The sequence below is a fragment of the Gymnoscopelus braueri genome (assembly GCF_963280865.1).
Source record: "Gymnoscopelus braueri genome assembly, chromosome: 15".
Lineage (NCBI taxonomy): Eukaryota > Metazoa > Chordata > Actinopteri > Myctophiformes > Myctophidae > Gymnoscopelus > Gymnoscopelus braueri.
In genome coordinates this window covers 49,641,657-49,653,990 of record NC_137620.1, presented here as the reverse complement: position 1 = coordinate 49,653,990, position 12,334 = coordinate 49,641,657, and the positions used below count along the sequence as shown (strand labels likewise).

The 12,334-nt window shown below is 41.5% G+C and overlaps 1 protein-coding gene across 2 annotated transcripts in view; it reads left to right on the top strand.

Moving 5' to 3' along the window:
- The first annotated feature begins 387 nt into the window (after positions 1–387).
- LOC308101853 (adipose-secreted signaling protein-like) overlaps positions 388–12,334 on the top strand; it is a 31,989-nt gene continuing 20,042 nt past the window's right edge. The window contains exons 1-3 of one of the 2 annotated variants that reach the window (XM_080451359.1): positions 388–758; positions 4,631–4,711; positions 9,521–9,629. In XM_080451359.1, the coding sequence (XP_080307485.1) occupies positions 9,611–9,629 (19 nt within the window). In that variant the 5' untranslated portion in view covers positions 388–758; positions 4,631–4,711; positions 9,521–9,610. Of the gene's footprint in view, positions 765–4,620; positions 4,712–9,520; positions 9,630–12,334 lie in introns of both variants that reach the window. The other variant, XM_080451358.1, reaches the window with a different exon arrangement.

Here is a 12,334-nt window from a genome sequence, read left to right as displayed (position 1 = left end):
TTCCAATAAAATAATTTAAACAACAGCAGAATAAAAGGACACAGAACAAGTATGATGATTTCACATGCTTTACAGTTTGTGATAATAAGAACAAATAAACAGAAGCAATGACGTCATCATTATTCATCCTAAAATACAACTTGTTTTATTCTTTGGTCCTAATGAACTCACATCCATCCACAAGGCGGCGACATTTCACTAAAAACCCATTGAAAGGCGGGCGTTCCGTTTGGAGGGGGCGTTCCGTTTGGAGGGGGCGTTCCGTTTCTGACAAAAACACACACACACACACACACAGAGAGAGAGAGAGAGAGAGAGAGAGAGAGAGAGAGAGAGAGAGAGAGAGAGAGAGAGAGAGAGAGAGAGAGAGAGAGAGAGAGAGAGAGAGATTAACCATAATGTTAAATCAAACCGATAATCGATCATAATAAATCATACAGCTGATTTCAGCCGAGAGGAGAAAGACACGTGACCCTAATGCGGAAATAACAGAAGAGGGTGAAGGAGAAGAAAGAAAGAAAGAAAGAAAGAAAGAAAGAACAGAGAGAGAGAGAGAGAGAGAGAGAGAGAGAGAGAGACTGTGCGTGTTTTGGTTCATTTGCTTTTGTTAAACACACACACACACACACACACACACACACACACACACACACACACACACACACACACACGCATACGTACACACACACACACACACACACACACACACACACACACACACAGCGGAGGCTACGGGAGCTGAGCTGCTGTCCATGTATGTAAAGGTAAGATACAAAGTTTCCATATTTAAGAGTTACTGATACATTGTATCCAAGAGACACCAAACTTTGTGTCTCCCTGAAGAGACACGATCTACGTTGATTGGTTGATTGATTGATTGATTGATTGATTACTTTATGAACAGTTTACAGTCAGTACAGACAGAGGTACGATTTACAGTTCTTGTTAAAAGGACACAAGAAGTCCTGAGGGTAACTTTAGATCAAGACGATAGTAGATGTATTTTATCGAGTCTGACTTTTACTTTTATATATACGAGAGTCTTAGCTCCACCCCCCCCCCCCCCCCCCCATTTGCCCTGGGATGTCACCAGTAAATCCCGTATTTCTCCAAACATGTACAAATGATAAATATAAGGTGTTTACCCGCTTGGCCCAAATGTTAACTCGGTGTCCGGAGTATTTGTGTAATGTATTAGTCAATAAAGAAGTGTTTTAATCCCGTCTGTGGCCGATTCTGTCGGAAGTTCCGAATGGGCGTTAGTGATGGTGCGCATGCGGTGAAAGCCGGAATTACACGCAATGTAAACAGGAAGTAAACGAGGAGGGAAAAATTCCTGCCTTCTTCTTTATTGATAAATATGGACTAATACATTACACAAACACTCCGGACACCTAGTTAACATTTGGGGCAAGCGGGTAAACACCTGATATTTTGCATTTGTACATGTTACGGGATTTACTGGTGACATTCCAGGGCAAACTGGGGGGTTGGAGCTAAGACTCGTAGATATAAATATGTAAAAACCGATAAAAATACATCTAACGATAGTCTTGATCTAAGGCTAGTACAGACAGAGATATGATCTAGAATGATGTTTAAAAGGACAAGAAGCCCTGCGAGGCTTTATTTCTATTGTTGTCCTGAACAAGCTGTTGTATCCATTAATTACTAATAGTTGTAATTATGGAATGTATAGTATAACTACAGTACACAAACCAACTGATGACAACCATTACTTTAGATGACATTCCATCACTTTCCTCATGACTGTTTAGTCACATTGTTAATATGTCAATGTACAACTAATAATATTAATAACTAATCATGCTGTAGACCACTGGTTCTCCATTATGATATTTATATTAATAATTAATCATGCTGTAGACCAGCAGTGGGTCTTAAAGTAGGGCTGTGTCTCCATTATGATATTTTTTACTTGACGATTAATTGTGGCTCAAATTATTGTGATTAAGGATTTAATAGTGTTTTTTTCCTTGAACATTATGAATAAGAATGAACATTATGAATAAGAATGAACTTTATGAATAAGAATGAACATTTCTGTTTGTCTTTTAGTCTTCTTAACCCTTTAAGACCCAGAACGCATCTCTGTGTCATTTTAGATTTATAGAGTGCCGCGCTATGAGCTTGTAGATCAGCTATTTTTTAGAAAAATCGTACTTTTTGTTTTGCAAATCTTTAAATATATCTTTCAAAGCCAATATATGTAACTCAAATCTTTGCTTCTGGGGGGTCCCTGGAACAACACATCTTGAGATGGGGGTCTGGTGGTGCTCCAACATTTTCATGTGAAGGACCCCCAAAATTATATGAATTTGGCCGCGGCCCCCCCCCCCCTCACTCCATCTCAAAATATGTAGGGACCCCCCAGAAGTACAGATCGGAGTAAAAATGTTCGCTTTAAAACATATATATATATATATATTTGCACACATTTTCCAAGATTTTTCCAAAAATAGCAGATCTACAAGCTCATAGCGCTATGAGCTTGTAGATCTGCTATTTTTGAATAGCCAAATAAATCAAAAAATGACACAGATGCGTTCCCGTGTCCAAATTTGATAAAAGCCTTTTACTTATCAAACCCACCTTGACTTAGATTTTCATATATATATATATACATTATATTATAATTATAATTATATACATAACTCGTCCTCTCCCCTGACTACCTTATACCCGTAGACCATTTGAAAATAGCCGATCTACAAGCCCATCTCGTAGCTTGTTGTGAGCTTGTAGCCGATCTACAAGCTCACAGATCTTGAGCTCTTGAGATGGTCGCAAGCTTGTAGATCGACTATTAAAAAACAACATAAAATCCTGCAGAGAATGATACAAATGTGTGATATAAAGGCTGCTTGTTGAAAGAGGAATGTGAATAATTGTGTTCAGACTGTGAGTCTATTGTTTGTTAATATAGTCGCTCAGTCTCTCATGTGATGCTGCTTTAACCCATTAAGACCGGGAACGCATCGTGTCATTTTTTACATTTCTTTGGGCTATTAAAAAATAGCAGATCTACAAGCTCATAGTGCGGCACCGAGTGCCGCGCTATGAGCTTGTAGATCTGCTATTTTTTTTTTAAATCCTGAAAATGTGTGCAAATCTTTGAATATATTTTATATATACATTTTTAACTCAAATCTTTGCTTCTGGGGGGTCCCTGGAACAACATTTTGAGATGGAGGGGGTCCGTGGACAAATACATATCATTTTGGGTGGTCCCTGACATGAATGTTTATTTTTTTCAAAGACATCTGTAGAATCTCCAGAAGCAAAGATTTGAGTAAAAAATTATCGCTTTAAAATATATAAATTCAAATATTTGCACACATTTTCACAAAAAAAAAAACTAGCAGATCTACAAGCTCGTAGCGCTGCACTCGGTGTCTCGTGCTACGAGCTTGTAGATCTGCTATTTTTTGAATGGCCCAAAGTATATAATAATGGTCATAGCTAAAACATCTAAAACGACATGCGTTCCCGGGTTGAAAGGGTTAATAAGGCTTTAGCTGTGGTTTAATGCTTCATTGTTGAGGCTTTAACTCTCTCTCTCTGCTGGAGCCATGACCTCGTTTACACTCTGTCACTTCACCCATTTACAACCTTAAAGGAGTAGTTCACCCATTTACAACCTTTTAAAGAGTAGTTCACCCATTTACAACCTTAAAGGAGTAGTTCACCCATTTACAACCTTTTAAAGAGTAGTTCACCCATTTACAACCTTAAAGGAGTAGTTCACCCATTTACAACCTTTTAAAGGAGTAGTTCACCCATTTACAACCTTAAAGGAGTAGTTCACCCATGTACAACCTTAAAGGAGTAGTTCACCCATTTACAACCTTAAAGGAGTAGTTCACCCATGTACAACCTTTAAAGGAGTAGTTCACCCATTTACAACCTTGAAGGAGTAGTTCACCCATTTACAACCTTAGGGCACGGTCCCACCGCAGTTTTATTTTACCTCTGGGGTGGAATCTGCCAATGCTTTGTCAATGCAAATGTGTGGATTCATGGTCTTGCAATGTTTTGACCATGAATCCACACATTTGCATTAACAAAGCATTGGCAGATTCCACCCCAGAGGTAAAATAAAAGTGCGGTGGGACCGTGCCTTTTTAAAAGAGAATTTCGCGCAACATTTTCTCCTACCTTTCTTACGATGGTCTGACATCCTAGGACGAGTGGTGCAGTAGAACATTTTCATAACTCCATCCCGGGTTACAAACCCCACGCCTATGGGACTTATGGGGCTTTTTTCACCTTTTTTTCCCGGGTGAGATATGAAGTTTATAGTGTTGAATGAATGCCCCGCACGTTTGCGACACTTCCGGCGTGTCGCAATTTAGAGGCAACTTACGTCCAGTTGTATTGAGTATATGGAGGGTTTATACATGCAAACATAATATCTACATGTTTGGCACTGAGACTATTGTCAGAGGATTTTACATTTGTGTGTGTGTGTGTGTGTGTGCGTGTGTGTGCGTGTGTGCGTGTGTGTGCGTGCGTGCGTGTGTGTGCGCGTGTGTGTGCGTGTGTGTGCGTGTGTGTGCGTGTGCGTGCATGCGCGCTCTCTCTCTCTCTCTCTCTCAGCAGTGAGGAGAGGTTGGAGGTTGAATTCCTACGCCCGCCTCTGTTCTCAGGATCTCTGAACTGACACATCATCATCACATCGTGCCTGGTGGTGAGTGAGTCCTCCTACAGACACACAGATGAGATAGTGTTGTATCTGTATTTATAGGCCAGGTGATGCACTTTAACGCACATGTCAAGGAGAAGAGGGTTAAAAAAAAACTCCGTCACACACTGGTTTAAACCCATTAAGACCGGGAACACATCTGTGTCATTTTAAGATTCCTTTGGCTAATCAAAAATAGCAGATCTACAAGCTCAAAGTGTTTTTCAATAAACAAGCCACATTCCAAACGGCCATAGCTCTGGAATGGAGGATCACGGCCGGCCATTTTCTTTTCCCGATTCTACCGGACCCCCGTGAGTGTAATGAGTCCATCTCAGTGAGGACGGAGGTCACAGAGAATACTCCATGATTTATCAAAGGTTCAGTAAAATCACCCTTTCCGCTGGCAGTTGGACGGTAGGCAGTCAGTTGATTGTTTTAAGAGAGGACTAAAGACCTACCTTTTTAGCAAAGCATTTTTTTTAGCTGGAGGCTTTATGCGCCCATGTTTTAATAGTTTTCTCCTAGTTTCCTAGTTATTGTTTTCTTTTACTGGTGTGATGTTTCTGTTTTTATGCAATTGCCTTCTGTAGCACTTTGAGATTTCTTGTAAATGTAAAGTGCGTTATAAATAAAATCCATTATTATTATTATTTATTAGACGGAGGAATTAATTAATTCTGTGGCATTGAATGAGTTAAGATATAATATAGGCCACTGGTTATATGTGCAACGTTTCACTTGATGTTGTCCAATAAGAATGAATAATCTCAACCAGACGTCTGGTGGTGTTTACCGTGTTGACAGGAAGGTAGCGCTGAGGGGAAACGGTTAAATCAGCGTGGGCAGTGCAGGCAGGGGGCAGCACTGTGGCCGTAGGGCAGGGGGCAGCACTGTGGCCGTAGGGCAGGGGGCAGCACTGTGTCCGTAGGGCAGGGGGCAGCACTGTGGCCGTAGGGCAGGGGGCAGCACTGTGGCCGTAGGGCAGGGGGCAGCACTGTGGCCGTAGGGCAGGGGGCAGCACTGTGTCCGTAGGGCAGGGGGCAGCACTGTGTCCGTAGGGCAGGGGGCAGCACTGTGGCCGTAGGGCAGGGTTTCTCAAAATGGGTGCCGTGTCACCCTAGGGTGCCGTGACTCAAGTCCAGGGGTGCCTGCATCACGTTGATCAAATATGGAATTCATCAGTTTAACCACTTAGACCCTCCATAGGGACCTGAGTGGCACTGTGTTTGGTGTGTTCTTTTTTTCCATCTACACCAAATCTCTTCGACAAAAATAGCAGAGCTTGTAGATCTGCTATTTTTGGTTAATGTTCCTCCCAGAACAGGGATGCCGGGGGGGTTAAACATCAAGTCTAAAGTTATTATTTTCAATCTGTCCTAATAATGGAAACGGATATTCTCTCATGCTTTCCTCGTGTCATACTGTGCCCTAATGTGACATAAATGTAGGTTTTATGGGGCGTCGTGGATGAAAACGTTACTTACATGGGGCTGCCCTGAGACTGGAAAAAGTTTGAGAACCACTGCCGTGGGGCGTGTACCTTTTTGGAGGCACACGGCCAAAGAGACGGACATGGCCGTCGCGGCCGCCGTGGAATTCCTGCCCTGGTTATGATTCAGAATTTGTGTTTGTGCATTTTTTCAGCTGCAGTATCATCTCTTAAGAGAAATAAATACATGTGTGTCTGTGGTCTATCCTAATCTGTGCTCATTACGTACACAACACTGATATGAACACCAGAGGATTATGAGGATTCAACCCTCACCCCCCCCCCCCAACCATCTCCTGTCTGTTAACTCTTTCACTGCCAGACTTATTTCAGACTGTGTCGTCCCAGTGCCAGGAAAAAGGTGCATTTTTCCTCCGTTTGTTTTTTAACATTGAAGTGAATGGAGCAGCAATTTTTTGGATAGCGTTATCTCCTAGTTCCTTTGAGATAACCCAAAAAAAAAAAGACCAAAAAATTCAAATAAATAAATTCAAATTTCAATTTTTTTCTTCTTCATATTTTCGTCATTTCCGTCCGTGGCCATGATAGCCATAGTCCATATTCACACGGCGGCCATTTTGGAATTTAACATTGCGTTGCTGTGGCAACTGGGGTGGCATTTCATTGACTTAATGGCAATATGGCCGCCGTGTGAATATGGTCTATAGAGCCATCGGACGGGAATTCCCGTTTTTGGCAGTTAAAGACTTAAAACATTTCCCACGCACTCGTTAGCTCATTCAATCCAGGAACACATCTACAAGTCTTCTAAATCCTTTTTAGAACGGTTTAAAAAATACATATATAATTTATATATGTTGCTTTATATATCTATCAGTGGTGCTCAAACCTTTGGCTGACGCCGACCCCCATCTAAAAATGTGTTGTTCCAGGGACCCCCCCCCAGAAGCAAAGATTTGAGTCACATATGGTCGCTTTAAAAAAAATAATATATACATTCAAAGATTTGCACACATTTTCACGATTTAAAAATAAATAAATAGTAGATCTACAAGCTCATAGCGCGGCACTTTTATGAGCGCGGAACATTGGCTGTGTGAGTGTTAGGGCTAATATACACACTGCAAGATATTTGGTCCCATTATGTTGTCGGGACCGTTTCTTTTTTGTCGCTCGCCGACAAAACCCCCCGATCTGATGCAAGACCTGGCTTTGCTCTCCGAGGTGTTGCTCTGTGTGTGAAAGGCTCTGTGAGAGGAACGGCCCGTGCTGCTCGCTGCTCTGTGATGCCTTCCAGAGCGTCTCTAGATATCTATCAGGTTTGACATTTGGCTCTGTGTCCCCGACTGGACATCATACAGTCTGAGAGGAGATCCATGCTACAGCCAATGAGAACAGTACTCTGTGTGTGTGTGTGTGTGTGTGTGTGTGTGTGGAAGGAATACACAAATACACAAATAAGTGTATTCGATAACACTTATTTGTTTTATCTCTTGCTCATTTGATGTTCCTATGTGTCTCATCTGGTTAAGAAAGTAGGTATAGCTGATATATGGCACTTTTACCTCAGAGCTAGGTATACTCTTAGTTGCTTGTTTTAGAAGAGAATGCACTTCAGACTTCTGGTGATTAGTAGTTTAGTTCCCTACCTATGTTGAATACAGTTGTTGAATACAGTTATTGTAAGTCGCTTTGGATAAAAGTGTCTGCTAAATGACTGTAATGTAAATGTAATGTAAAGTAATGTAATGTAATGTGTGTTAACTCTTTCAGTGCCAAGAGTATTTTCATAAAGTACTCCCCCAGTGCCAGCAATTTGCGGTTTTTTTTTATTTTAATTTTGTAAATTTTCATTCAAATAAATGATCTGATTGGGGTTTTAAACCCATAATACAGTTCTACCAGTAGAGCGCAACAAATCGACACATTGATGACCTCGCTGGCTCACTCGCCCCCTCCCAAACAGGCTCACGTCACATCCGGTCCATAACCGGATGTTGACATTTTTGACAATCGTTGATCGGGCTAAATTACGATGTGATACACGACTACGATGACTGATCGTCACCCAGACCAAAGAGAGTAGACGTGGACCTCTCCGTTTGTTTTTTATACCGTGTGAAAAACCGTGACTTTCCCTATTCTGGCCAAAAATGATCGCGGGAAAAAAATTAGAACCGGAAACGGAATCTGCGTCATGAAACCGGAACCCAATGAGTCTGAAGGAGTCAGGAAGCGAAAGTGATCATGAAAAATAAACAGTATAGCGCGACCACAGTCAAAAGTAAAAACTCGGGATTTCTCGTGCTGGCACGGAGGGTACTCGGGAAAAACTCGGGATATCTCGGGGCGTGGCACTGAGAGAGTTAACAGACAGGCAGATGGATAGTTTGCAAAAAAAGCATGGTGGCACAGATTTAAATAAAAGAATGCTAAAAAGGATAACCCAGTCCCAGATAAGCCCTCAGGGCTTGTTTCCATTAGGTCCTGTGTAGAGAGAGAGAGAGACATACAGAGAAATAGATAATTATTTCATGTCAATCAATAGCGTCCTGTCTCGTCTCACACATATATCACGGGAGCCGTGCACGTTTTCTTGAGATGTCGGTTCAAATTAATTTGAATAAAAACAAATGTATGTATCAGGTCTGGATCGTATAGTGAACTATCCTACAGTGTGTGAGCCCTTGTCTGATATCAATCTATAGTGTGAAAACCACAACCATATATGACAAACAGCTGATTTCAACAAAGAGACTCCTGTAGTGTGAGATACATAACGGTGTGTAGCTGCCCTTTAGTTATTCACGTCCCCATCCAGAGTTTTAGTGCCGGTCCTGGAGAATTAAACCGACAACCTTTCTGTTAAAAGCGCTCCTCTGGCCTTCAGGCCCAGTGGGTCCTCAGCAAAATAATAAGGTATCGGTCAGTCAGTTAGATTGTGATACGATGCAATCTAACACAGTTTAAGCGTGTAGATCTGCTATTGTAAAGGTGAAATACACATTAACATGGATCCAACATATTAACACATTGAATGCCAGAGTTATTTCAGATTTTTTTAGCTGTTTTATGCCAGAGATTTTTCATTGAGAAAAAAAAAGTACTCAGGAGCCGAGATACAGAATTTTTAAGTTTTAAGTTAACAAGGAAGTGGATGGGAGTCTAAATCTTCAAAAAATCATATCTCCTTGGTCTTTGGGTCAAATAAAAAAAAAAAAAAGTAAAAAAAAACGCATATGCGTTCTTGGCACACAAGTGATGGATTCTAAAGAACGCATTCAATGTGTTAATAGAAAAGATAATGTGTAAACAAAATAAAAAATTAAGAAAATAAACCTCTCTCTCTCTCTCTCTCTCAGGGTGAGTGGAGGTTGTCTTGCTGAGATGTCAGGGCTGTGACTGCCTCGTGTCCGTGTGTCTGTCTGTGTTGGACGAGAGTCCCTGACATCATGGCCACTGCAAAGAAGAGTGAGTAGTTATTATTGTGTCTATATATATGTTGTCTACCGGTCAGTAGAACTAGTGGTTGTCAAACGTGTCTATGTCAAGGACCCCCACTTTGATATGTATTTGGCTGCAGACCCCCCCATCTCAACAGATTTTGTGTCAGGGATCTCGCTCGCTCTCTCTCTCTCGCTCTCTCTCTCTCTCTCTCAGCATACCTGGCATATCTTGCCATGGTAGATATGTATTTTTAACCGTGTCTAAAAGTGTCATAGTGTGTAGTGTGACGGCACAGTAGACATAAAGTGTGTACTAGGAGAGGTAGGGTGTTCGTACAGGGTGACAGGACAGTAGACAGGGTGACAGATTAAGGACAATATGGTGGAGTGGATATATATGTCGTTGTATGTCCAAAAAATGTACCTTTTTTTATTATTGTCTTAAAAACACGTTAAAGTGGTGAAAATAACAGATATACAAGCTTACAACGCGCTGGGAGGTGACATGAAACAGCCTATTAGTGCATGTTGAAAATCAAAGCTGCCAGACTTCTCACTGACACCAGTCACAGAGCACATAATAACACCAGTGTTGGCTGCACTTCACCGGCTGCCCATTACATCTAGAATAGATTTTAAAATCTTTTTTTAATAACTTAGAAATCATACATGGGCAACTGGCGGCCCGGGGGCCACATGCGGTCCCCACCTTCACTTAATGCGGCCCACAGGTTAATATCAGAATAATGATATATTATTGATTTCAGCTGTTATGATTCTAAACATGCAAACATGACCCGCTTTAATGACTTCAGTCTATATTAGTAGCTTAATGACTAGTATTAACATTCTATTGTCTTTTTTATGTCCAACGTATTTGTATTTAAGTTCATAAAGTTAACATAAGTATAACTAAATGCATTTGAAATTAAATAAAAATGTTATTTTTCAGGATTCCAATTCAAAAATTGCAAAAAAATATAATCTGGATTCCAATTCAAAAATAGCAGATCTACAAGCCCAAAACGTGTCGCACTGCGACGTGTTTTGAGCTTGTAGATCTGCTATTTTTGCTACTTTTGTGTGACATAGAATGGTAAAGCACGGCATTAATTTACGATAAAAGTTAAAACACTTGAGATAAGAGGTGTCTGCCTCACAGTATATGTAATGTGTTCCTCTGTAGTGAGAGTGTAAATATAGTGGTCCTCTACATCATTAAACAGACAGTATATGTAATGTGTTCCTCTGTAGTGAGTGTGTAAATATAGTGGTCCTCTACATCATTAAACAGACAGTATATGTAATGTGTTCCTCTGTAGTGAGAGTGTAAATATAGTGGTCCTCTACATCATTAAACAGACAGTATATGTAATGTGTTCCTCTGTAGTGAGTGTGTAAATATAGTGGTCCTCTACATCATTAAACAGACAGTATATGTAATGTGTTCCTCTGTAGTGAGTGTGTAAATATAGTGGTCCTCTACATCATCAAAGTTGCATCACCCCTGTTATAAAGTATTACAGTACGTATTCCGGTAGAGTGGAACCCCTGTGTCTTGTGTCTCCTACTGGAACCACTGCCTACCAGTCCGCTGGTCATCAAATCATTGGCTTAGGATTTTCTTTGGGTGAACTATCCCTTTAACAAGGGTTAGTTTCCTTAACGATTCCCTCTTAACGGTCTGATTCCATAACGGTTTCCTTTAACCATTCCTAGGGGGGTTCTAAATGGACCCTCACAGCTCTGTAACTCTGAGAGGGTACAAATGGAACCTGAAATTAAAAGGTTTGAGAACCACCGGTATTTGTAGTAGTATATCAGACATGAAGTCCATCCACATAACCAGCTCTGACTAGTGTGATAAAAACCTGGTTCCAGAAACGGTTCCACATGTGACGGAACTGATTCCTGTTCCGTCACATGTTGGATCCGGATCCCATCGATGCCTCCGGTTACGGATACCAACCGTAAGAAGGGCTGCTACACACTGCAAGATGTTAGCTCTGGGCTGAATCGCACACAGAGAGAAATAGTTTGTTTATTTAAAGAGCGAGAGGGAGGGAGAGGGAGGGAGAGAGGGAGACAGAGAGAGAGACAGAGAGACAGAGAGACAGAGAGAGAGACAGAGAGACAGAGAGACAGAGAGAGAGACAGAGAGACAGAGAGACAGAGCGAGAGGGAGAGAGAGAGACAGAGAGACAGAGAGACAGAGAGACAGAGAGACAGACAGAGAGACAGAGAGACAGAGAGAGAGACAGAGAGAGAGACAGAGAGAGAAACAGAGAGAGAGGCAGAGAGACAGAGAGAGAAAGACAGAGAGAGAGACATAGAGACAGAGAGACAGAGAGACTGATAACAGACAGGTAGATGGATAGTTTGCAAAAAAAGGCACACACACACACACGACACACACACACACACACACACACACACACACACACACACACACACACACACACACACACACACACACACACACACACACACACACACACACACACACACACACACACACACACACACACACACACACACACACACACACACAGTAATCTGGCTCTCTCCATCTGTCCCCAGTCAGTCAGTCTGGTGTGACTTGGCTTCCATGTTGTTACAGGACAGACAGACAGACAGACAGCATGGGGGTCTGTTGGTACTAGTGTTGGTACCTTTCTAAACACTTTTAGGAGTGTGTGTGTGTGTGTGTCCTAAACACACACGCCAACA